Raw genomic sequence first — 27,382 nt, 5'->3', positions numbered from 1 at the left:
AGAACAGTATTAATCAAGCGCTACGTATTAATGACTCATTAGCAAGCATTATGAAAAACAATACCAGTGTTAGTAATTCCTGTTTGTCTCTGAAGCACAAGTGGGATCAGCAGAGCTCTTCTAGGGAGTTCAGCAAGAAAAGAGAGCATCTCCTAACAATTTACCTTCCCTTCTTGTACACCCAAGAGGCAAAACAAAAATCTGAGCCAAACACCCTCTTTTATCAGCAATAAAATCTCTCACTGCAACATTACAATTGCAATAAACTACAATATTGTAGCAGTTTGCACAAACAAAAAGCTTGTCGTCTGCATTACCTCTGAAAGGCAGACTCAAACTTCATTCTTTATGGATACTGACAAAAGCTCCAGGAAAAGGGGCTAGAGACAGTAAACAACAATTTTATATGACTAATCCAATATTATCCTGTGCTGCATAAAAACACCATCTGCATGGATTCCCACTGAAGTGCTTTAATAACAGCGCAGCAAGCCTCTGGCTGTCATGCTGAGGAAATGCTCTCTCGCACTCAGGCTAATAATTCCAAAAGATTACTTCCTTTTTCTTTTTTTTTCCTCCTCTGTGTTTTTATTAAAGCAGTTAGCCACTTGCTCTCCCATTTAATCCCCTATTAAGAGATCATCCATCAAGCCCATGAAGTGACAAGGATCCTCACTGGAAGACATCTGAGGATTCCACGTCGACGGCCAGCTAGCTACAGGGAGGGCGCCCTCCCTCCGCAAAAACTACAATCAATTTTATTGCACCACTGCAGCATGCAATTACTGTCAAGTAAGAGAATGGCAAACTGTCAGCTGAGGTGTAATTAAACCAACTTCATCTGCAGCAGCTTCCCCTCTGAGTGACCCTGCTTTTTGCACTGCAAACCAAGCAGACCGCAACGGGGACCTCTGGGTGGCACACAGAGCAGCCGCACTGATGAACCCTGCGTACGGGTTCAGGACAGGAAGTGAAGGAGACTGCCACCTCCGGCTGAGGCATGCCTAAGTCAATAAGGCTTCACACCCTGGAAGAGAAGGAAATCCAGGACTACGCTCTGTTTTCTGCTCTCAGGTCAGAGGAAAGAGGTTTTCCCCTCCACTGAGCGTTCGTTGTCTCAGGGAAGGAAGTCCAACCTCTACAGGAATCTGGTTGGGGCTCAGGAGGATTCAGACAGACAGAAGCACCCGAGAAGCACTGGTCTTTCAGGTTCATCCAGGAGGGGCCTATTCCAAGTGGACAAGATTAAACGCGTGGCTTGCGTGCAGGTTACGAAAGGCATGTGAGAGGCACTGGCTAGCCTTTGGGGTTACGAAAGATCAGAGGTTACAAAAGACCTTGGCAGTTATGAAAGATGAGCCGAGAGTCTGATCCAGCAAGGCAGAGAGCAGCTTCAACCTGCTCGGAGGTGAGCAGACGTTCCAAATCACCCAGACACTCACAGGAGGAAGCTCACGCTGTCTGGCAGGTCTAGGCTAAGGAAGGCTTGAAGAAACTTCAGCAATAAGAAAACAGTCATCACAGACTAGGATAACAATGAAGAGAAATATTGCCATCTGTTTATAGGCCTTACAGGCAGCTGTATTTTTTTGGTAAAGGATTTTGAATGGTCTTAAAATACTTGCCGCAGATCTTCTAAGAAGTATTATTTCCTGGCTTTTTAGTTCTGTTTTAAATCTTTTACCTGCATGAGCCACATAGCTGGAATGAATGTGTAAAAACCAAGGGTCCATTAAGTCAACATTTTAGCCTCTCAAGTTCAGCCTTTTATGACCATTTTACCAATGTTTTACCACCATGACGAAGAGAACGTTGGGGAAATTTTACTGAAATTTATATTTTCCAAATGCCACTCAAACATCACTTAGAGAGATGACTTACTCCTGCTTAGAAAAATATTATATCTCTTGACAACAGCATTTCTCCACACCAGTGGTTTTCTACAGTTACCTTCAGTAGGGGTATTTCTGCATCCCGCCTACTACACTATCATTCACACTGCCCTGTTTTTAAAACACGAGTTAAGCAGACCTTTCAAATGCCCCTGTGGCAGCCTAATGACAACAAGCCTCTGGGCATTGCAGCAGACCTGAGACACATGGGAGGAAACCATCTGCTCTACATCAGATTAATATCTACCCAGTTTCAGCAAAAGGTATAGACTTTTTTTAGACTGTTTTACTGTTGGGCAGTTCAGTAACTAAAACTTCCTCTTTCAAGGAGAAACACAGAAAACACTTTGATTGTGGTCTGAGATGCCTCCTAGAATGCAAAGACATGGTTAGCTGTAGATTTTATTATTTACCAAAATTAAAGCTATTTTTACTACCAGTACACACATCTCACCAGTAAATATATTTACCCATCTGCCCCAGCACAGAAACTCGCTGGGGAAGGTCCTGAAGGCCACCTCAAGCTATGCTGAGCACAGCATCAACAAAAAGCACAAACTTCTAAAACCCAGAGGTTACTAAGATTAAGGAAGAGTCCAGAGCAATTCTGTTCCATACTATTCCAAATTATATTACATGTTTATAGGGTTATTGCACTTAATGAAACTAATCTTACGCGACGACAAAGCAGATATGAGGCTGGAGGAAACCAGTGACTTAGAAACAGAATAATCAGTCAGCAGAAGGATTGAGAAATGTTTGGTGAGCATTTCTTCAAGAAAAATTTCACAATTTCATACTTTAAACAAACTTTTAAAAATCAGGGATTAGTTAATTTACCTTCTTGGAGTTTGTTACTGTTTTTTCTGATCCAAAATAGAGACTTGAAAATGTTTTGCTTAGTAGACCAATGGCCTTGCTGTCTTTGTGGTACCCATTGCCACAGTGCAGCTTAGAAATGTAAAGAATGAAGTTGAATTCTTGCACTACAATCCATGAAGTTTTGTCATTTATCTTAGAAGGAAAAGCTCCAAGCCTTTTATTTTTAAAAGTGTCTATTATTTTTTTGAACTACATGTGGCAGGAGTGTTATGTCCTTCTCATCTCAAAAGTCATCTGTGCCCTACAAGATAAACAACTAAATAAAAGAAAATAGTTCTAGACTTAGGGTTTGTTAGCTTAGACAGAATGCCCAAGCCAATTAAACTTAGCCTAGTCCATTAAAATTAAGAATTTTGTGTTCACATCAGGAATAGTAAGTGGTGGTGTTACAAAATTTTCTTAATGCAAATATGGTCACCACGACAGCATTCCTGTTCTGTTCCTCAAAGATCACCGAAACTGAAACCTTGACCACAAAGCAGGTGCTGAAAGACAGTAACAAATTTCGGAGACTCAGTGTATTCAATGCCTTTTTCAAAAAGCTACGCCAATGGACTCAATCACTGGACTCCCTTTTGTACAACTGAGGGCCAAGCGTGCACCAGAGCAAGCCATTTGGAAAAACATCACTTTGGCAGATAAAGCGCACGTTCCCAACACTCACTCGGTGTTGTAAGTACTGCAGACTGGTTTCCCTATTGCATAAGCACGTATTCATGGTAGGCCACCCTTTTTTTTCCTACCAGGCGCATCTAGAATGGCTCAGCTGTTGGCCACCAGTCCTCCACTCTGCCAGCTCAAATGCACGGTCACTTGGCTCACACAGTTTCTGGAACAGGAGGTTCTTAATTCTCTTCTTCTCACCCTTGCCAAATCCAAAGTGACATACGAGAAGTGAAAAATCTAAAGGGCAAAGTATTTGCTACCATGCACTTTAATTCTCCAGCACTTACAAAAGCTGCTGAAATTAAAAATCTGCTGAACTGCCCCTTCCGCTCCCGGGGCCACTTTCCCCACACTTTCCCCACACTTTACTCTTCGTTCTTGAGATGGCCGATGCTAGCCGCCAGCTTCCCCCCCCCCCCCCGCCCCGCCACCCCGAAGCCCCGGTACCGCTGACGGGCGGCCTCCCGTTCCCCGGGACGGCCCTTGGCCTCGGACGCGCAGGCAGGGCCCGGGCCTGCCGGTCCCAGCTGGCCAGAGCTGCGGGGCCGGAGGAAACGGCGGCTCGTTCCCTCGGAGGCCACAACAATGGCCCAGCCCCAGGCTGGGGGATCTGGCCCGGCGGTAACGGCCGCGGCGCCATGTCAAGGGGGGGCGACCGGGCCACGGCCACGGCGATGGCGGCGGGGCGGGCCGCGCCGGCGGCCTCCCCGCCACATCCTGCCCTCCGCGGCCTCGGCGCTCACTCTCCGTGGCAACCCCCCGCCTCTCCCGGCCCTTCTCCGCCCCCGGGGCTCACCTAAAGTCAGCGCCCAGCAGCCAGGCGCCGTGCCGTAGCCCAGCCCGCCTTCCCCATTGACCAGCGGCGGCCGCCGGGCCACCTCCCTCCGCCCCGCTCCCCTCGGCGGGGCGGCGCCGGGGCGCGGAGTGACAGCGGCGGCCGCGGCGCACCGGGCGGGCGGTGTGTGCGCGGCGCGCACCCTCCTCTGCGGCCCCTCCTCGGCGGGGAGCCGGCCCCCGGTCCCCATCCGCCCGCGCCCCCTGGTCCTGCTCCGGGCAGCGGAGCCGCCGCCGCTATGAAGCCGTGCGAGGAGGAAGAGGAGGAAGGGGGGGCGACGACGGCGGCAGCGGCGGCCGGCGGCGGCGGGGACCCCTGGAAGGAGTGCGTGGAGGTGGCGGTGCAGCTGGCGCGCCGCGCCGGGCAGGTGAGATGAGAGCCGCCCCGACTGCTCCGCTTCCCGGCGGCGGGACGGGGGCCGGGGAAGGGCGGGTCGGGCTGCCCCCGCGGCTGGAGCATCTCTCTCCCGGGCGGCTGTACCGGCTGCGCCTCTAAATTAAAAAATAATAATAATAATAAAATAATGATAAAAATGGGGGAGGCGCGGGGGAAGAGCCGGGCGGTTTGAGGAAGGGCCGTGCGGGCACTTGGCTGGTGCGGGAGAGCTGGGGAGGAGGAGGAGGAGGAGGAGGAGGAGGAAGGCTCGGCACCCGCTCAGCCGGGCGGCTGCCGGAGCCCTCGGCCGCTGTATCCAGCGCAAGGACGAGGAGGCGCTTCAGGTGAAAGCAGATTGGTTTTGTGACCGGGAGTCTTTTTATTTAATTCAAAAAAAAAAGAAAAAAAAAAAAAAGAAAAAAAAAAGAAAAAAAAAAGAGGCGGAAAGATTTGTCAACCTGAAGGTGCTTTAGTAACTTTTTCAATTATACACCCCGCGTTTATTTTGCTGCTGTAATGTTTTGGAGCATGCTGTGATGCTCAGGTTGAATTTATGCACAACTGAGGGCGTGTGGCGTGGTGTGTTTATCTGGAATATTGTGTATTTACGCATTACAGTACTAAATGCTGGCATTTAGTTTTGAGCAGCTTACACAGAGAAAAATAGTTGTGTCAGAGAGGTTTTGTCCTCTTGCTATATATACCAGTATCTTCAGAGTGACTGAAATTCACTTGCTAGGGATAAATCAGCAGTGGCTCTATGAAGATCTACAGTACCTTATTTAAGACACAGCAGAAGGTCAGTCAGCTCAGGATACATCCTGGCCCCACTGTGTGCAGCAGCAAACTTCCACTGGCTCTAACAGAGCTAAGGAGTAGGATCAGCAGGTTGTTCAGATGAAAAATTGGGTAAAACACAAACCTCAGCAACATGTATTTCTGTTTTGCTTCCATTCTGCTCTCTTTTGAAACACAGTTTGTACCTGTACACTATGATTTAAGGAGCCCCCTTTTCTATCTTGAGCACAGGATCTGTAACTTTTCCATAGTACATGTTCTTGAACCTATTTTCTCCTTAGTAGAAGACAGACAAAGATGACCAGAAGGGGAGGAGAGGGGACTTGTTTTAGTAATACAAGGAATAAATGGATAATCCAAATCGGGATGACAGGTCATGCTCTCACAGACTCTCCAAATGGGAGTTTCTTCAGCATACTCATTCTGCCAGCCATTTCACAACAGAGACTCTCATGACTTGCTCAAACTTCCACACCTTATTTCTCAAAATATCAATTTGTGAAGACAGCTGTAACTGTCTCCAGCCATTTTAATCGCCCAGAGATCACAGCTGAGCGCCTTTTCCTGGAAGAAATAAACATTCCAGAAAACTAATCCTTGCATCTTTTTAGTTCATAGTTTGCCATCAGTACCTTGCAACTGGCAGGAAATGGCAGATTCCTTGGCAGGCCAAATTTAAACCAGTCAAGGATGTTGTTTAAGTAGGGCTTTGGAACTGGGTAGGGTTTTTATTAACTTTGTGATGTTAAGGAATGTTTTCAGTTACGAAAGCCATCAGACATCTTTGTGGACGAAAAGGTACAGGTAGGGCTGTATCTTTTATTTGTCAGTCTGCTGCCAGCTATTCCCAAAATAAAATAGAGAAAAGGACATCAAATGCAGTGTAACATAGGTTTGATAGCACAGAGTTTTTGTTGAAAACGGACTGATAAAATTGAGTTTTCTTTTAGTCACAAAAAATAGTCAATGCCACTGGTCAAGTTCATATTTTTCTTCTGTGTCTCTTCCCATCCCTCAGACCTCTCCTCCTTCACCTCCATCCCCAGAAATCTGCTTGCACTCTCTCTCTCCAGATCTAAGTCCTGCCTCCATCCCTGCAAGAAAATTTTGCCACTTCAGCCTTTCTTTTAAGGCCTTCCATTTCTCAGGACCGTGGCAGGTTAGGAAGGCTTGGAATTGTTAGAAAGTGTCTACAAGGGTCTTGGCACAGAGGCCAACCTGAGGAAAGGCATGCAAGGCCAAGGTTTTGGATTTCTGGGAGAAGTTAACCAGTAATACAGTTTCCTGGTCTCCCCTTTTGGCTTACATGACTGGTTTATACTGCATCATGTTTCATGAGTATAAGTAGAATATATCTTCTTTCCAAGAGATAGTTATCTGTGATCTGGGATAGTTTCTTCTAAACTTAGAAGGCCTATAAAGAAATGATGGGTCTAATATGTGTCAAAAGTGATGTTGCTGGAGTAACTTCCATCCCGAGGTTAAAATCATTGCCTCTCTTGCCAGTCCTGTTACTTAGTTCCATTATTTTTACAAAACGTCACAGGTTCTCGTTTAATATATATGGCCATTTCATACAGAGAGTGGACATGGTTTTGCAATCTCAGTAATTAACCTGCATTTATGTGTAATTCATCCCATAAGGCCACATAAAACCTTTTCAAGGCACTTTTTCAAGCCTTTCTTCTGCTTTTTCTATGAGTAAACCCTGTTTGCTATGTTCGTGAGAGTACGCCCATTTGCTTAATATGACTTCTCGCTGAAGAAAAGCAGGCACGACTAGTCTCCGCATCTTTGATGCTGTTGAGAGCACTGAGTAATATTTGCACAGTTCTCTGCAATTACAGTTGGAGAAGCTTCACCAAAATGAGTAGATGTGCATCCAGGTGAAAACAAGGGTAAGAAACTGAAACTAGAAGCTGGCATGTTGAAGTCCACACAAAGTGCTTTTGTTTTCTCTTTTTTTTTTTTCCCCCCAAAAAATAGTTTTACGGGCATAAGAGACCTAGCAGAAACCCAGTAAAAAAGGCAGAATTTCCACTGATATTCTAAAAAGCTGAGATTTTTTTTCCCCCACGTTTGCTCCCAGGTGATATTGTTAGGCTATTTTTCTATGGAACACAGACAGATTTTTTAGCAAACCAGACTGGTATTTTCTAAATTATTTACAGGTAGTTACGCTTTTTATCTAGATGTTTGATTTTACCAGTGAGCAAGTATTTCAGGACAATATTGCAAGCAAGTAAATCCATCTTGGAGCTCCCAAAAGTGTATGGTGAGTGCAAGCAGTATGGTGAGATGAAATATCTAACATGAGCACCTCACTGTAGGTAGCTTTCCCAGCAGGTATTGAGGGAGAAGGCATCTCTGTCCTCTCCATTCTCCTTTGTATGACTGAATGTCACAAAGGCGTTAGGAAAGGAAGAGTCCAAGACTGTGACTGCACTTAGCCCTTGTGGCTCCATTTCCCCTGGTCCATGGCGAATAAAGAAGGAAGCAGGGACAACCTGGGTCCTGCTCTGTGATGTGGTCTCCATGCACATACTGGTGTAAATGCCCCTCACTTTGCATATATCCTCAAATGCTCCCAGGCAGGGTATGGGATAAGATGTAGCCAATTCTTAACACTAAACTAAACTAAAAGTGTTAAATGACTCTGCTCTAAATAACCATGCTCTCAAAAATCAGCTGCTTGGAAATTGCTGTAAAATCTCCATAATCTAGGAACAACCTGCAATACAGGGGTAGAGCCTAGTAAAATACATTTACAGCCAACATAGAGTATCTTAGAATCATAGAATGGTTAGGGTTGGAAGGGACCTTCAAAGGTCATCTAGTCCAACCCCCCTGCAAGGAGCAGGGACATCTTCAGCTAGATCATGTTGCTCAGAGCCTCATCCAACCTGGCCTTGAACGTTTCCAGGGATGGGGCATCCACCACCTCTCTGGGCAACCTGTTCCAGAGAGGTTCCATCTTGGTTGCCAATTTCATTGTACAATAGTGATAAAGAGCAATCGGCTGTTTTCATTTCATCAACCTGTAGTTCCTTTGGTTTTCTATTTACCTGCCGCCTGCTACCTAGAGAGAGACTTTTATGGAGCTGCACACCCAGCTGGGAAGACCAGCCAGTTGCAGTAGGTATCTACAAACCTCTTTGAAAGGCTTCTGCAAGGAGAGGAGCTGAGTGATGCCCTCGGCATCCTCTGAGGCACTAGGCGCTAACACTCTTTGTAGGCAGATGACTTTTAGGGATTATACAACATAAGTTGAATTGTGGACTGCTCTGAGCTATTTGATAAATTTCCGAAGAACGGAATCTGTTTCATCAATGATGCAGGGAACATGATCTTTGCATGTTGGATTCTTGGCTTGGATTACGCACCTGTACAGGCCAGTGCAAACTCACATGAGTTCCTTTTGTCAGACCCTTGGTAAGAGGCAGAAAATTAGCAGGGGCCTGTCCGTCCTGGTACTGCGGGTGAGCTTGTACAGATGTGGTAGCCATTTGTGGCTGGTGACCTCAGTGCAGCATCATGACTCCTCTCCTGTTCTCCCCTCAACACATCAGTTGTGCAAGAGGTGGGGAGAAGCAGGCTACCACAGGGTTGTGTAATGTGTGGTATGGCCCCTCGGCATGGGAGGAGGAGGTAGGCGAGAAGGCCATCAACCTCCGCTTCATATGAGAGTCAAGCCCTGGGCTACTCCCATCTCCAAAGTGAGTGGAGCCTCCGGCTGGCATGTGCAAGTCGCCAGAGAAGCAGACAGGCTTAAAGTTAAAAATGGTCCTGAACAACTGGAGAAAGGATCAGAAATGAAAAATACTAAATTCAGTGCTGAGAGGTGCAAAGGATTGTATTCAGAAAGGAGAGCTCAAGCGCTGGAGCACATAATGAAAACCAACCGATTGCAGAGCACACCCACAGGAGAGGGCTTTCACCTCCGCTTTTCTTGTTGCAGCAAGGCTCAGGGGTGATCTCACTCCCCTGCCGAGCGCTAGCACGTACCGGTTTAAATGGCTGCAAAAATCTCTGCAATCCACTGTGTATGAACAGAAGTCAAGAACGTGGCACTGCTAAAAAGAAATTCAAATCTTCTCTATTGAAAGGAGCGTGTTCTTCATCTGTTTCACTATGTGAAGTTCTGAGTCCAGTTCTAAGCAGGGCATTTACTTATAGGTAGGCAATATAAAAGTAAAGAAGAGCAAGTAAAAGAAAATGTGTCAGTGTAGCAGTTTTGTTAGGATACACAACTGAGATGGTTGGAGTGTTTTGGATTTTGCTTTGGGCCAAAGAGGAGCCCAAGGGAGCTGCGCTTTTATGCTTCTATGGTAAAACCATCAAGAAAACCATGCAGGGCATTGAGGGGAGAAAAAGTTGAAGTGTGGTTAGTATTTTGGTACACAGTAAGGAACTTCAGCGAGACCTCAAACTGAAAAGTATTAACGTGCCCTGACGAGCTCAGTACATAGGCATAACTAATGTTTTACAGCTCACGAAACAAACATTAGTCCGGGAACCTTCTGTACACGAAGGCAACAGTCAGCAATATCCATTACTTGACAGAACGATAGGCACACCCTTCAAACACAGTATTTCATAGTACGAAAACCAAGAGCTGAGAATGAAATTTGGGAGTTGCGGGTTCCCTTTCCAATGCATAATACAGCAGACCTGTTTTCTTTGGTCATCAAACATTTCTCAATGGTTTTGAAATACTTTGGTCAATGGAAAGTTAGTTAAACAATTGAAATATGTAAATTTTAGAAGAGACTTGGAATATTGGTCTTGTTGGTGCTGGTTCTAGTTAATGTAATTCTATACAAATAACTGGAGCTTCATTTTTGCTTTGTTTTGGTTTTCCTAATTTCAAATAGTTTATCATTTTCACTGGTTAAAAAATAAGTCAGTTCCTTTTGCATCCTGCCCCCTTATTTTTCTTTTTAATGAACGAGTGGAAAAAAAAACAGAAAGAACGTAAGAAAACTGGAAAAAGCTTTTATTCACTGTTTTCTCATATGTGCATTTATACTTGATTTGGTTTAGTTCTGAGTTTATAACAGTAAAACCCTTGAAAAGGAGATAAAGACTTTTCCAGAAGAGAATCCAGGGTTAGATCACTGGTTCCGTATCTGGGGAAATGTCTGAATTTTTGTTTTTGTTAAATATGTAGCAATTCTTTGGGAACTAGTGGGTGGTCAGCACTTGAAGTTCCAAAAACTCATATACACAAGAAAAAAAAAAAAACCTCGTGTTTCTTTGTTGGCAAAAAAAATAAATCAATGGGGTTTGCCTTATTGCATGTTTTTTTAAAGTAAGAGAGCAGTGGGGTATTGACCCTGTAAAGTAAAAAAAAAAAAAAGTAAAAAGGGGTTTCCATGAAAAACTCTTGAGCCTTGAGGCTCTTTCTTATCTTATGTGTAATTTTTTGTCATTTCCTAAATCATGATGACTGCCATCATCCTTTTATTCCATTAGTTGCATCCAATTCATCAATCCTTTTCTGAACTGTCAAGAGAAGATCTTGAAGAGATTCAAAATGCCATGTTCCAAAAGACTACTCATTATGTCAGAAGGATTTTTAGTCACAAGAATTAGGACAGGCTCTGGTAGAATTAGGCCTATGATTGGTTTTCAGGATTAGCTATAATTTTTCAGTAAATACATTATTTTAGTGTGCACAGGATGAACGGCCAACAAATCTGATTTGTGAACTTCTGTTTCAGATTATTAGGAAAGCTCTAACAGAGGAAAAACAAGTGTCCACAAAGACATCTGCAGCAGATCTTGTGACAGAAACTGATCATTTTGTGGAAAACTTAATTATTTCTGTTCTGAAAGAGAAGTTTCCCTCCCACAGGTGAGTGCCTATAGAAAGAAGCTCTCAATTACCTTTTTTTTTTTAACAACTGTGTGTCTGACTGGCAGTTAAAGGGAATTTTAAAAGTCTGTATATCTCTCTTACATATTAACCTATTGCTGTTGGACACTTTCATAGGACTCCTTTTTTAAAAAAGTACCACTTCCCTATACTTTGTACTTTATATTTTCTAATAGTTATGTTTCTTAATGTACGTATTTAATAGTAATGTTTCCCCTGTAGGGACATCATGCATGAAGGTTTCGTATGGATCTCCGTGATTTTCAGAATACTGATCTGTTCTCTATTGTGTAAGCGTTATGCTAAGGATATCTATTAAAATATAGCTGAAATTAATGATAGCAAAGGTCCCATCCTGCAGACCTTTCCTTCACTTTCTTTTGCCATCACACATAAGGGTTTGTCAGATCAGGATGAGTATCGTATTTAATTACATTTACCTTGTGTTGTATAGAATCCTAAAATCAGTGAGAATCTGGGTTGTTTATCATCATTTGATGCATATGCATAAACAACATATAAATTACTATATGGAATGTCAACCTAAGGTTTTAAAAATAGATCAGATTATTGACATTATTATTATGGTAAATTTGAAAATAATAGCTCCTAGCACATGCACAGATTAGAGAAAGGTTTTGTGTTAGTTGGCCAGGTTTAGTTTGATGTAGAGACTGCAATGAATTTCCACATTTGACTTCAGTCCACAAGGATAAAATTCATCTTCCTGCAGAGCCTGTGTATCCCTTAAATACTGCATGACTTCCTTCTAGCTACGTGCATCTCTGATGGAGATGAGCCTTGCACTCTAGCGCTGCGCAGAAATCAACAAAGATGAAAATCCGGAGGCCTCAGCTACTAATCTGATTGTTGGCGGTGCTGCTGGAAAAAGAAAAAAAAACACCATAAGGAGTAGAAAACATTGTATACTAAATATGGCTTTCTAAATACGTGTTGTATGCGATCACATATTGAAGCAGTACTGTACAGCATAATGTGTGGTTCTTGGCCGCGACTCTCAAGACGGTGCCAGGCTTTACAAGCCTATTATTTGTGTAGTATTCCTTCTAGTATTGCTGGCTGTGCTCTTTTCTCATCTCCACTCTTATGTTGTTTTTGTTTTTTTTTTTCTTTTCAACGATCTGGCAGAGACCATAAAACATACACATTTCACATAAAATGAGAATCATCAGAAGCACTCGAGTTACTCAGAATGGGAACAAAAGTTGTAGAGTCAACATAGACCTTCATAGTTTTTCAGCTGAAAAATCCCTGACTTATTAAGTCTGTGCAGTTAACTTCTGGCTTTAAAGCAAATGAAGGAATTGCTGTTTCTTTGAGAGAATTATTTTTTGCTGATACTGTTTGTTGGTTTTGGTTGGAGTTTGTTCAGAGAGGGAATGCATTTAGATTGAACAATAGATGAAAACCAGATTTAACTAGACTAGATTAAAATGTTTGCAATGAGGAGTCTACAGCAGCAATCAAGGTTTAAACTAAAGTGCAAAGAAAACATTTAAAGATCATTTAAATTGTCTTCAGTCTTTCCCCTAATCTGACTGTTGAAACCATCAGTGAAGATTTCTGTTATTTATCTGTCTCTTAAATTATCTTGATGCTTACGTTCTCCAAAAAAAAAAAAAGTATCCTGGGAGTTAGAAAAATTAAAAGGAATGTCATTAGAATCTGTACCATTCACACTGTGGCAGTGATGAGTCTTGAGATGTTGGAAATGTACTCAGAAGTGAAGAGAAATATCAGGAAAATCTGTTATAAATGTAATTCTGTCCCGTGTTTCTTTCTTCTTCTCTCTGTTGGCCAAGTGATATGTATTATCCTCATTCATGCTTCACCCAAGTTTTCATCTTTGCACACTCTCTTCAGCACTCTGACATGCTCCAAGTGAGTCTTTTCAAAAGGTTACTTTTTTCTGGTAGATCTTTGAAGAGTGGGTAGGCATAGGCAGAAAACCAGGGGCTACTGGTCAAAAAAGGCTATCATATTATTTGCCTGTGTTATTATTACACAAGTTCTCATCTTTGGTGTTAAGTGTGGCCTTAATCCTGTAGACATTAAAACCAGGACACAGCCATTACAGAGGGTGACATCCAACTCTAGCTTCCTGGCTTTCTGCCCTCAGACCCCCATAAGGGGATAGTGAAGGGACAGCCCCAATTTGAACCTCCTGCACTCAACTGGGTACAGCTCCTGCTGTAGTTTATGCCATGCTGCAGTTTCCCTGCTGTTCCAGCAATGAATTTCAGAGTGGCTCTGTGGTATGAACAGATGTCCACTATGGCTTGGCTAAAATTACTGGACTCATTTTCAGAAAACTTTAATCCAGATTTGAAGAGAGGTCAACAGAGCTGACAGGCTGGCATATTACATTAACTACTGTGATAACATGGCTACCCCTCCTACTTCTCAAGCTATCTATTCCTAAATTTTGGTCTCTAATACTTCAGTCTGAATGTTTTGCTTAGTTTGCGTGTTTCTACATGATAGAGAGCCATAGAGCAACACATCTGATGTTGGCCTTAAGGGACTCTCACAGTACCCAGTGTTGTATAACAGCAAGGTGCTTATTTTAACGTGTTAGCCCAAATTTGATAAAATATGCACCTAATTTGTCCTACATCCATTTTGGAAAAATTGTGCTTGGACATCAAGATGTTATCAATGGCACTGTTGTGCCCTGGCTTCACGTTAGCATTTTCGTACACGAGGACTGCAGCATCATACCTCGCTGTAAGGAAAAGGTGAGGGACAGACTTACAAGACTTGAGGGCAAAACATCTTGCATAGAAGTGCTCTTGTCTTTAAAGAGGTTCCCATTTCACCTTTCTTTGACTGTGTGGACAACGGCTACGGTTCAGGCTCTGACTAGGGGAGCTGGCAGAAGGTTGAAGGAGAGGCATAATTTATGGGGGAAGATGGACAATCTGAGATAGGATGTAAGGTGCTCCATCTGCAAGAAGATGAGCTTCCTCTGCAGCCAGCGACACAGCCGAAGCATATGGTTGGGTTTAGGTGCTAATTACAAGATTTGTAAAAGCAGAAGTCAAATGATACAACACCAACAAGACAAAATAATGGAGTATTTAGAGCAAGGACTCTGCACAGTGTTAGATTTGACTGAGAATTTCAAACAGTTGTTCAAGTCTTTCTCACTTCTCCGTTGCACACTAACACTTTGTCCTTCAGCTGTTATCTTTAATGGAGATTAAAATAGTAACAAACACTTCCTACTTCCCTCTTCATACCAACTGGGGGCCCATAATGCCATCAAAATAGTCCCTTTCTACTGAGGGAAAGTCAGAGTAGCCTTTGGAAAATTCAAGAAGTCTCCTCCTGTGCTATCTGCAGAACATTTTAAGCTCGTTGTTGCATGCTTTATGTGGCATCACGTGGTGCGTGTTGAGGGCACAAAAGCAAATAGCTGCTACTCTAGTCCTAAGGAAGCAACTGCTTCTGGAAAAGACATTTTCTCTTTATTTTATCTATATTCTTTTCTCACTGGGTCTTTGAGAGGAGTTTTTTTTTCATCTTCAAGCATTCACCCAAACTCTGAATATCGCTACCAGTTGTTCAAATGTGAAACCAAAAGCAAGGTTCAGTACTAGCAGTCCGATTCTACACCTTCTGTACATACAAGACTTCATTCAAATCTGTGAGAGTAGCACCTGCGCAACACTTACAGAAACAAACCCTGAGCAGTTTATGGGAGAGCAGGGATAATTAAGGTCAGCAGGAAATGTGCCAGAACTGGATGTTCGTTTCCCAGGGAAAAAGGGAGGGGGAAGCATATCTACCAAAAGAAATTGGGACAGAACAACAGAACAGAAGAGGAGCTTAGATTTCTATGTGTGCCTTGTGCATCCAAACAACAAACAAAAAAAAATTAATCTGTTGATTTTCTCTGGGTCATGGGAAAAGAAAGTTCAGCTTTGTAAACCTTTTAATCTCCTGACTCAGACTACTGTAAAAAATTCAAGTAGGAGTGAGATTGTGGATTTTCTAAGAGTACATTATTTCCTCCTGACTGAATTTGACTGCAAAAGAGAAGCAGCTACAGTTTGCAGTTTATAGTACTTACTGCAAGAGACAGGCCTAATTCATAAAATTACATTCTGCATTAAAAAAACTTCTTCTAGAGTTCCAGGGATGCCAGTTCAGATCCATTTCTGCATTCATTTTCATGAGTTTCTTAATGGTATAATGGGAAAGTGAACATAAATGGAGTTCTTTTTTACCATGTAAAATAGTATGCTGTAAATTTGAGAACTCTCCTTCAAAGTTTCTATGAAAGTTCCCCATTCCCAAATGAAAAAGGCAACATGTGTGTTTATACATACATACAGAATTATACAAAAATTGTATTTTATATATATATTTTTATATATGTGTGTATGTATACATATATATATAAAAAAATAAGTATCTCTTCAAAAACAGAAATATGGCGCTTGACTTTCAAAGTCTCATATCTAAGCCAATTTTCTGGGACACTTGTTTTACTTCACACCAAATGCAGGTTTATTGCAGAAGAATCCACTGCTGCTGGTTCAAAATGTGTCCTCACTGACAGTCCAACCTGGATTATTGACCCTGTTGACGGAACGTGCAACTTTGTGCACAGGTAAGTGGACACTGAACTGGGAAATACATAAAAAAGCAAAATGTAGTCTCTCACAAATCCTCCCTTCCACTTAAAGGTGTTTTACTGTAGATGTGTTCCTTTGGGTCATAAGTAGGAGTCATCTCTTTATCTTTTTGTACCTGGTGTAATTGTATGTGGGGGAGTGTATGTTTGTGCTGGAGAGAGCTCTATGCTCTTATCTAAAGGTAAGGTAAAGTTTCTGCTGATTGCTTAATGACCCAAGGCTCTTGACTCACTGCTCGTTTGTATATAACCGCACATTAACATGCAGAGGCTTGAGCTGAACTGGAGGAACAAGGCTGTGCTGTGATGACACGCGGCCTAACATCTTACGTGGTTGTTACACATTCCTTTTAGTCGTGGTGTTTTTTCCCTTTCAAATACAAATGCCTCATTTTTCCTGGGAAGTACAACCATTGCATGTATGTAGAGTAGAACTGAAAACGAAGTACGTAGATATTGGTTTACAATTTCCATAATACTTCTCTGCAAAAAGAAATCTAGGGATCATTACTGGAAAAATGCAAATGTTTAATTCATTACTTGAGTGCTAGGAGTCGTAAACTAATGACTATTCATAATACTTCTACTCAAAAACCTTAAATATGTTCTGTCTTACAGTTAGTAACTTAACATAACTGCAGTTATCAGGAAAAAAAAAAAAACAAACAAAAAAAGCATTTCCTTGACTTTTAGTGCAATTATATAGAATTCAAGGGGAGGTGGGGGAGTGCCATGTGCTGGTGTTTCATGTTAAGTGAAATTTTCTCATTCTAGTAATATTTTCTGGACCTTTATAGCCCTTTTAAAAAATATGGTTTTTAAGAAATGAATTTATTTCATTGTTTAAAATGCAGTAGTTATACTTTAGTTAAAAGGACCAAATTAAATATATGATCATCACTTTGACAAAAGAGGGGGTAGAGGAACTGGTTTCTGCTGATGTTGATGTCAGCAGCAAGGTATCTCCATGCTACTTAATTGCTATCTTAGATGCTTGAACAAAATGTGCTCTTAAAAGTGATGACTTGTTGTAACAACGTTAATGATTTTATACCGGATAATTCAATTACACTAAAGCAAGAAGATCACTAAAATATACAACACGTTTAGTATAAAAATCTTGATATCTTCATCTGTTTATTTCTTGGCTTCTCAAATAGTAAATTACATTTTTAAAGAAAATTACAAAGTTAAAGAGGCTGACAAAGGAGGAATAGTACAACATCAAGAGCATTTTGACATAAGTAAAATTACAGACCTCCATGTGGGGTTTTGTTGCCTAAGGGAGTTGCATAAGGACTAAGTTGAGAGACTTTTCATCAATAATACTTCATTTCTTATTTTTCACAGATTTCCAACAGTGGCAGTGAGCATTGGATTTGCTGTTAACAAAGAGGTATGGAGTATGTTCTTTAAGATGGGTACCTCAGAGCTGGTTAGAAGCCTCAAAACCATGTGTGAACTTTAAATGAAATAAGATTTTACAAGAAAACCAGAGACTGCTCAGGTTTTTCCACCCTTTTTAAATGCATTTGATCATATTCTACTAGTCTAAAATCGTAGTCCTGCAAAACTTACTTTGCAAACTGGCAATTATAAGACAATTCTAAAAAATTATTGTAAATTTTATAGGATTTATGTGAGGGGAAAAAGGAAATACTTGTGTGAGCAAGGTTTTGTAAGAGAAAACCTTAATGAGTTAAATATAGTGCTGCCTATTCATAATTGAAACATATCTCCCAGTGTTCTTATGTTACTATTATTATTGCTTCTTTCCTGCTAGCGGTATCTGTGAAAGCTCACTGCTGCTATGAGGCAATTCAGAACTCATTTCTATGAAGAGTGCAAAATTATGAGCCTAGTTCATTTAATCTGCCTTTGTGGTTTTCTTAACATAGTAAAATAACTATATTTCCCACATGAGAGCTTCATTATACAGGGAAAAGAAGTACCTAGCCTTCATATGTGCCATTTTGAGTTTCCTCGCTATACTCATTCATGCCAGTGCCTTTTCTCCAGATGTTGCTGGTTTAGAGTTTGATATATACAGAAGAAACAGGTATTCAAATTGTCAAGGAATGTGCCTCTTTCAGCCTAGTTCCACAATCTTAAATATATGTATAGCTGTAAGTGAAGCCAGCAGGAATTCTGTGCAATAGCAACATAGTTTTCAGATGTGCTAGTGGCTCTTCCTGATTTAAACAGAATAATGTTGTGTACTTCTCTAGTTAGACTTTTCAAACACAGAAATTGCAGAGAAACACTTCCATGCATTTCTGAAGTTTATTCATTCCCAAAGGCCCTTTTGAATACTACATATTATTACCAGACAGCTTTCTCTAATATTTATGTTTTCTAGAACACCATCCTGATTTTGATGCTGCATATTTTGGGTTATGTAAACTAAACAAAGCTGAAACAAAAATAAAGAATGATGTTAAATCTCCCTCAGTAAACAAATGGGAAAAGCAGAAAAAAAGTAGTAAGCTGAAAAGGAGCCAAAGTACACACAGGGGAACTGGCCTGAATGTAAGCCTTGAACAGTACTGAAGAAATTCCTGCAGATGTCTTCAGGGAAAGAGTCTATTAATAGCATGTTCCTCCAAAAAACCCTTGGTTCAGACAGACCTCAGGGTAGGGAGCAAGGACAATCTATTGCCTTTAAATTGTCTCTGATGAACACCTAATGGAGGTGGGCAGCAGGAAAAGATTTGGAGTCTAGAACATCTGAGATGTTTTCTTGACCTTGCTACCGACTCCTTCTGTGACCTTGGGCAAGTCACTTCTTATTTGTGTATCTGTCCACCCCTAAATCAAATACTGCTAATAGTACTTAGGTAGGGGCGATTTTAGGAGCTGATCGCTGAAGTCTGTAAAGTGCTTTAAATTTTTTTGGTGAAACCTATTAAAGTAATAGAAATATTAAATACCTTGTGTTTAAATCAAAGGTCAAATTCTGACCCTCTTCCCACTGGTAAACAGATACTCCCACTTAAAATTCCAGTGTTGCTCATTGTCGAGCTTTCATTGAGGGTCACAATATTTGGTATTTCTCTTCAAACTCCTTCTCTTGGAGTCGTGTGACTTCATGAGATTCTCACTTTTATGCGTAAAGAAAAGGATTTTGCAGAGAAACATTTGAACAAGTGACTGGAACGTACGACTTTGGTTGAAAAGGCAGGCAAATTAAATGCCTCGTGAAAGGTGAAGGGCACGTAAAAGCACCCGCTGTTAATAAACAGTGTACCATGACTTCTGACTGTGGGTGCCTGACTGGTCATATCTATGTATTTGGGGTTGTGAATCTTCAGGGTCCAGCTGAAGTCAGTGGGACTACTTCTAGATGTAACTGCTCACCAGTGAAAGTAAAGCATTCAGAATCTGGCCTTAGAGGACTTGCATATATTCAATAAAAACATACAATTGAATTTTAAGTCAACTTAGCATGTAATCTGCTCTAATGTGAACACAAACAAGCTGCAAGTAAGAGTTTAGAAGATCACAAACAGATTGCATTAACTTCTTTTTATAAACTGAATTTTATATGACCTATAGCTCAATATCACAGTAACAATAGAATTATTCCAGTTTATTAGCATCAATATAATCTTTGATTACATGTACCAATTAAAATATTGCTGATCTTTCTGCCATTAGTAGTTGTTTATATTTATGATGAGTAATTTGAGTTGCATTCATTTCTTTCCTTTTCAAAATCTTAAAGCTTGAATTTGGTGTAATTTACCACTGCACTGAAGAACGATTATACACTGGTAGAAGAGGTCAAGGGGCATTTTGTAATGACAAAAGGCTTCAGGTATCAAAAGAGACAGGTTGGTCTAGATTTTGTTAGAACTCTAAAAGGAATATGTTAATTTTGTTTCAGAGTTGTTGCAAATCATCATTAGGATAATGAACATCATTATCCTGATGGAAAGTATTTCACCTGCATGATAATTTTGTTGTTATGTGTTTGTTTTTTTCTGAAAAATCACAACTTTCCTCATTTTCTTTTTAAAATATACATCTGAATATGAACGACTTAAATAATCCTAAATAATTTGCTTCATAACCATTGTTAAAAATAAGGAAGAATGAGTAGATTCACCAGTTTCATTCCAGCTGGCATAATTTTTTATAAGCAAGAAGCAATGGGAATGGTGAATCAAATTCAGAGTACTATGGCAGCCATTATGCACTTATTTTCCAATAAACTTGTACATCATAAAGTGTATTATGTCTGTAGGCATACATGCTAACAGTAAAGTAACCTAAAGGATGCATGCTTCGTTAGGGGTTCTTTAACAGCTTGCTTTTGTGTGTGAGTTACATTTCAACATACAAATAGTTAGCAACACTTAGTCAACACTTTAATGGAACTCTTTTATTGGTAAACCAAGTCATAGATCTGTCTGTTTACCTAATGATAATAGATAACAATAATCAGATGTGTGTAGAGAAGTTTGGTTTTAATTGATCGTAATGCAGAGGAGAACATAACACTCAGTGGTAGACAGAAGCAGACATGTGCCAAAAATGTACATCATTGTACACAGGAGATGGTAAAAATTTCACCCCAAAAAGAGATTTAATGAACTTGAAACACAGTAAATTCAAGCAATTGAAGGTACAGATTTGTTTTAGTGCCCCAAGCAGACCCTGCATCAAAACTTCCCTGAAATTCGGGGAAGTTTGGCTGTTCACCTAAATTAATAGTGAGCTGGGATCTCTCTATTTGGAGAAATGGAGCAAAATGTAAAGTTAGTTCCACAAAAGCCCATGCTGGCAGAGACTATCAGGAAAACCTAAGGGTGCTCCCAGTTGGGCTGGTTGAGCCACTCCCAAAAGAGCTTTACTCGCTTTTGCAGTCAGAAAGTTCTGGCTTTCAGTTGGGCAAGGAAAAATTTTGGCACATGCCACTTTTGTCCTGCTTTCTCTGTACTTCCAGTCTATATGGATGTCTAGAACATAGCAAGGGAAGTGGACCTGCCCTTCCAAATGCTTTGAAATTTTCCTTTGTTTTGAGAGGCATCATTTGGTGGTGGGCAATTTCACCAGTGCAGGTGGATCTTCTTTAGTCTCACTTCTGTTGATGTTTTAAGTTTTTGAAATCACAGTTGTTCTTTTCCTGTAAGGACTGTGGCTTCAGTGAAATAAACCAACCTTGGAACAGAGAGTGTGTTTCCCTGTACCTACCGCTGCAACTCAAGTAGCCTTCACCAATGCATGACCTGTTGGAGACCTAGGCTGTCATGTTACTTCATGCCTTTTGTTTTCAGGAAATGTGACTGTTGTATAATGTTGATCTACACTATACATTCATTGTTCAGAATTAATAATTTGAAATCACAGTCCAGTGACGCTGTTCTTTGTCAGTGGCAAATTTTGTAGAGGTCTGGTATGGGAGTCCAGGCAGTCAGGATACAGTTTAATGAAGAATCCATCTTGGCTTTAATCTTGAGTGATACTTTTTTCTCATGCTTATATTCAGGCCAGGCCTTACATGTGCTCAAACTGTATTTTCTTTTTTTTAATCTTATGTAGTCAACAGAATTGGTCTTTTCCTCATAAATCTATCCATATCACTGTTAAATCCCTTCTACCAAGCCTTCTTATTTTTCTGGCCTCTATCAGAGTGAGGAGTAGTCAGTAAATTTTCTTTTGTACCTTGAATTCCTGAAACCCCATCAAGCCTTGTGATCAGACAGCTCCTTTTCCTAACCAGAGTCCTCCCTCTTCCTTGCGCTAGTCTCCTCATCCAATTTCAACCTGTAGCCTTGATGAAAATTGAAGAGACCCATTTATGCATTAGAAATATATTTAATAACTCAAAAGAACATCTGTCTTAGTCATGACCTAGCTATGACTGGTATGGTGTGAATGCTTGGTGCGTTCCAGCAATAAGGCATGCATTAAATGTTCTGTAATTATAAATTGGGTCTGTTATGCAAAAAGATCTAAGGCAGATTGCTTCCACTATCCAGAGTTTTCAGTGGTGGCTAAACGATGGATACCCTGTAGCATGCCTGGATTGGTGTTTCTATATTTTAATGAAGTAATTTTAAAAAGATTGTTAAACCTATGTTCGCACAGTTAAGCTTCGTGATAGCCTGTAACTTTTAATCTAATTACGTACCTGTTACTCACCAACCATTTACCGCATTGCTTGAATTCATACTAAATTCATTGGTAGCCTGTTTAATTAAATGTTGTCTCACTCCAGCCTAATTTGCTTTTGAAAACCTCCTGGCTACTTCTGCTAAGAATTTTCAGTTTATGCGATTAGCTGTAATAACCAGGTAGACATTCCCTATCTGAACGGATGCCTAGCCTTTAACCCAGGGTAGAAGGTGACACCTGATGCTTGGGCACAGCCTAGTTAGTAAGTAATCAAACACTAAACCTTTGAGTTTTGTCATACCTTGAACACCTCCAAGTGCAGCAGGCACAGCCGAAGCAGGGACGCTTGGCCATCTCCACCTTGCCATACCCTTGTTATATACTGGCAATATTCAGATCTCACGTGAGGACCACCTCAACACCTTGCAAGTCACTGTGAGTCTCTCCTTTGACTGTACACAAGGCTGATATCCTCATCTGCTATAGGTCAGAATTGTCCTTGCTGAACACGATAGAATCATGAATCATAGAATGGTTAGAGTTGGAAGGGACCTTCAAAGGTCATCTAGTCCATCCCCCCTGCAAGGAGCAGGGACATCCCCGACCCAATCAGGTTGCTCAGAGCCCCGTCCAACCTGGCCTTGAATGTTTTCAGGGATGGGGCATCCACCACCTCTCTGGGCAACCTGTTCCAGTGTTCCACCACCCTCATTGTAAAAAATTTTTTCCTAATATCTAATCTAAATCTATCTCCCTCTATTTTAAAGCCATTACCCCTCGTCCTATCACAACAGGCCCTACTGAACAGCCTCTCCCCATCTTTCTTGTAGGCCCCCTTGAGGTACTGGAAGAATATAAATGTAACATTCATATATTATTATGAATTAAGATACTGGCTTTTTTTTTGTGGTCAGAAAAAGGGGGTTTCAGTCCTAAGGGTGTCTTCAGTCTTTGAAATGTGAGAATGAAGGGGAGCTATTACTGCATGACTGGTGGTTTAGGTAGAAACTTTCCTTTCCTCTTACTGTATTCCCACATGTGTATCATTTGCTAACAAATTACATTAAAGTTCCCTATTCAAGAACCATCCTGTTTTCAAATATGATTAGATTAGCATCATTAATAGTTGTTAGGTCACTGGATTATTTTTAGTTGACTGTTAATGTTAGTGAATTTGCCAAAAGCTGACTGGTCAATGAAATAAAACAGTGTACGGAAAGAGAAGGAATGTAAGAATGCATTCTTGTTTATAATCTTCCTGGGTTTTGGGGTTTTTTTTAAAGTGTGTTTAGGTGAGACTATTTGATATGAGAAATCTAGTCTTGCTTGAATTTTTATGCAAAGTTGTCACTTATCCTATGAAAGAGTTTAGGGTAAAAAAAGGGACATGAAAATGATTTTTCTGTGAAAAGTCCATTAGTGTTAAATTTAAAAACAAATTTCCAGAATCTACCTGGAAGCTGTTGAATTAATGGAAACAACTACCTACATTGCAGATATCTCGAAGGCCTTAATTTTAACAGAAATTGGTCCAAAACGTGACCCTGAAACTTTGAAATTGTTCCTTGGTAACATTGAGAGATTGCTCAAGGCCCAAGCACACGGGTAAGATATTTTATGATATATTTCTCACATTTGTGACCAAAAGTCATTAAAAAAAAAATTTAATCAAGTACGTTGCATGTTTTGCAATCTCAACATGGAGGTTGAAATCAAATGCATTTTCTGCTTTACATTACCATGTCCCCTTCTTGTGGCATTTAGGGTTCGTGTCATCGGGAGCTCGACCCTGGCTCTGTGTCATTTGGCATCCGGCGCTGCAGATGCCTATTACCAGTTTGGGTTACACTGCTGGGACTTGGCAGCAGCAACAGTCATTATTAGAGAGGCGGGCGGCACTGTGATAGACACCTCAGGTGAGTAAAACATCCTTGTGTTCATTGACTTCTGGGGGGGCTGAGTGGCTATTTTGGGGCAACTTGTGTTACCTCAGTACAGTCCTTCTCCTGTGGCTCTATCTCATATTTAGGAATAGAGTACAGCCAGAGTCTGTGCTCTCCACTAGCCTCTGGGTGGTTATTCATAACACACTGATGTAATTCCAGCCTGGGGTTTCATCACATCAGAGGTCTTCTGAGTCGAACTCTATTTCCATGACTCTGAGTAATTCCTTTAAAGCATCAGATTTACAGTAAAGAACTAGCCCCAGAGATTGGTAGATACGCTCAGACTCCAAACAGATTTCGGCAGAGACAGCCTCCCAAGAAAGGAGGACTCTCAGGTACATGTTGAACATATATGACTGCTCAGAGGGAGTGAAGGACAGCACAGTTTCCGGATTATTTTATTCATTTATATGGTACATATCTCAGAGTAAAGGTGACCAATGTGTGGATACTGTGAAAAGATATGGTAGATTAAGAAGGGTGTGCTGATTGAACTAATTTCTGTTCTATCCCTCCCTGTTTCTAAAAGAAGGGAATCTTGCGTATGTTGTTGAATACTGAACAAATCTAGATATTCACTGCTTCTGTTCCATACTTTGGCACTGTATCTAGAATTTTCTGAAATTATTTTTTGCCAGAGATTTCCAGATAGGAGTTGCTGGATTAGGTTGTCCTTCCCACCCCAAAAGGAGCTATGTATGAAGTTGTTTCAGTGTTTCTGAACCTATCTAATTACAGCATGGTTTACATTTAAGAATACGTTGCCTTTTTACATCACCTAAGACAGTTCTCATTAATCCTCTTGTCCTCAGGGGGACCTCTGGATCTTATGTCCTGCCGAGTGATTGCTGCGGGCACCAGAGAGATGGCTATGTTCATAGCTCAGGAAATACAAACTATTCACTACAGACGGGATGATGAAAATTAAATGCTTACAATATGGAGTCTGCCCTCCTGAACTATGTAACTCTTGCAAGATGGGTGGCTTAAAGGGTACAGGATTTCAGCAGGATGCTTTCTGTGGAGATTTTCTGTGTCAAATACTTTTTATAAATTTATTACAATGTGGGAAGGCATAGGGAGATTTTTAAACCTCTAAGAATTGTGTTTCCTTTTTAATATGTATCTCTTTCAGCAGTATCTTTTTTATAAGATAGCGTATTTTACTTGTAGTAAACTAGTCTCAAAATTAAGTTGTAATTTCATATCCGTGGGGCTGATACTTAGTCTTTTGTAACATGCAGCTAAAAATGGGACTTTATTTTTACAGATGCAGATCTCAGGTAAATGAGCTTTAGGACTGTAGAAAGGGCGAGTAGTTAAGACGTGTGCCTACAATACCTTTGTTCTACGATACTTAAGAATGCAATAAAAATTACATTATTGTTTCCTAACTACGTCACAGCTATACATCCATATATATGTATATGTACATATGTCTGTCTGTGTGTATGTGTGTATATATATACACCTATACATGTATATGCATGTATACACACACACTCCCATGTGTGTATATATATATTTGTGGGTATCCTGGATGTTTACAGCAATTTAGAGAATGCGTAGAAGCTAGCTAATATTGGAAGTTTTTTTTCAGGTAAAGAGTATAGGTTACTTATGTGATGTCAGAGGGGGCTATCCAAATGGCAAGTAACAGAGCTGATCATGGAAAACGTTTAATGATTTGACAACCTGTCCAGCTAGTTCATGTTTCCCCTCCCCCTCTGCCTGAGGATAAATCATATTGCCCTACAGGCCTCTAAGATACTCAAACCTGCAAACACTTAACTACCATAGAGTAATTATAGTTAAAACCAGGAATACTGAACTCCACTGAGTTTTTCAAGTATTAACTGTGACACACAGTAGGAGGCCAGCGGAATAGAGCACAGTGTCAAGGAGCTGTTGATTTTAGCAAAACTTTGAGCAGAGCAGCAGGATTCGGCCCCTTACAGGCAAGTTATTAAAAATATGCACGTGAGATATGCTTGCAAAAAGAGAGTTGTAAATCACATGCCCTTCCTGCACAAAGTTGTAATCGCACTTTTTGATCAGAAAAACCTGTAAAATGAGTTACGTACGTTTCCTAAATACACAGTTGTTCTCTATCCTCGTATCTAGCATTGCTTTTAATTCCACCAGGGTGATTATTTCTATTTAGATTATTTTTAAAATCATGAGCACAGGGAAAATGCAACAGTGTCCAGAAAAGCAGTTGAGATGAAATAACTTCTATTTTTTCTTTAAAAATTGAATTAAAAGGTATCACTTTTTTTTTTGCAAGAGTGGAAATTATATACAGGAATGAGCCAAAAAGGAATAGCTGATTAAAAATTTTTAATTTTCTTTTTACACTGCATGTGTAGACTTTGTAAATGTGTTCAGATATCTGCTTAGAAATATAAGCTAAACGATATTTTTTTAAAATAACCTTACATGTGTTTCTTGCAATGAAAAATGTTTTTCACGAAATATAACATAAAATTCTATGTGATTTCTTGATTTGTATTGACTGTGTGAAGAATGTCTAAATCCAACTAAACATTTAAGAATTTTGATAGTTCTTACCAGAAAACCAACACTGTCTGTCACAGTGATCAATGTTTTGTCACTGCTCCCTTTTGCCCCACCATCTCTTTGTACACCCCTGTTTGGAAACAGAGATTGTAAGCCCTTTGGGGCAGGGACTATAGTGCTTTGGCTCTGGGTTTGCACAGTGCTAATAGGATGCAGTTCTGGTCCACGGCTAGGCACTGAGGTGCTATAACAATACAAATAATAAATACTAATAAGCTCACTTGTCTCTTATTCCCCCTCCCCCCACTTTCTGAGCACCGCAGAGATCCAAGTGACAGATGCAGAGCTTGGTGGCACCACTCTGATCCCAGGGCGCTTAGCCTTGGCAGCCGTGGGAGCAGCCGGGGCTTCGCTCGGACTTCTGCCACGGCCGTAAGCCCCGTAAGGAAGCTTACGCTGGCAGGGGATCAAGTGTGGTGGAAGCTCAGCCCCACTTCATCCGCTCTCCCTCCTCACCCCATCACCGTCATCGCTCTGGGAGAGGAGTGGGTGCAAGAAGCTGCTGCATGGCTCCGGCGAGGTTTCCCAGCAGCTCAGCCTGCTCGTACAAAGGAAGTCTCTGACCTAGTTAGGGCTGCTGTGCGCTGGCATCCCAGAGCTCGGCAAAGCAGGGAAATCTATGCATCGACTCCTGTGGCACACAACAGCAATTTGCAAAGCTGGGAGCCAAGCGTGGTGGGAGGGGAGAGGTGCAGAAACCCATTCACAAGTTCTCGTTTGTGCCCGGGATGTAGTTTTGGTTTTTAT

The 27,382-nt window shown here is 41.1% G+C and overlaps 2 protein-coding genes across 2 annotated transcripts in view; one reads left to right on the top strand and one right to left on the bottom strand.

Moving 5' to 3' along the window:
- MPPE1 (metallophosphoesterase 1) overlaps positions 1 to 4,349 on the bottom strand; it is a 31,497-nt gene extending 27,148 nt beyond the window's left edge. Inside the window, exon 1 of the mRNA XM_086740606.1 lies at positions 4,237 to 4,349. The gene's annotated coding sequence lies outside the window, so the exon portion shown is untranslated. The remainder of the gene's footprint in view (positions 1 to 4,236) is intronic.
- A 153-nt stretch (positions 4,350 to 4,502) lies between these two features.
- IMPA2 (inositol monophosphatase 2) lies at positions 4,503 to 26,855 on the top strand. The gene is made up of 8 exons (XM_086740607.1): positions 4,503 to 4,642; positions 11,172 to 11,305; positions 15,861 to 15,965; positions 17,340 to 17,385; positions 19,714 to 19,822; positions 23,606 to 23,714; positions 23,874 to 24,025; positions 24,868 to 26,855. Exons 1-8 carry the CDS (start codon positions 4,514 to 4,516, stop codon positions 24,981 to 24,983), a joined length of 900 nt encoding a protein of 299 aa, XP_086596733.1. The 5' UTR covers positions 4,503 to 4,513; the 3' UTR covers positions 24,984 to 26,855.
- The last annotated feature ends 527 nt before the right edge of the window (positions 26,856 to 27,382 follow it).

The sequence above is a fragment of the Chlamydotis macqueenii genome, chromosome 2 (assembly GCF_036417535.1).
Source record: "Chlamydotis macqueenii isolate bChlMac1 chromosome 2, bChlMac1.mat, whole genome shotgun sequence".
In the NCBI taxonomy this organism is placed as follows: Eukaryota; Metazoa; Chordata; class Aves; order Otidiformes; family Otididae; genus Chlamydotis; species Chlamydotis macqueenii.
This window is presented reverse-complemented; position numbering and strand designations above follow the sequence as displayed.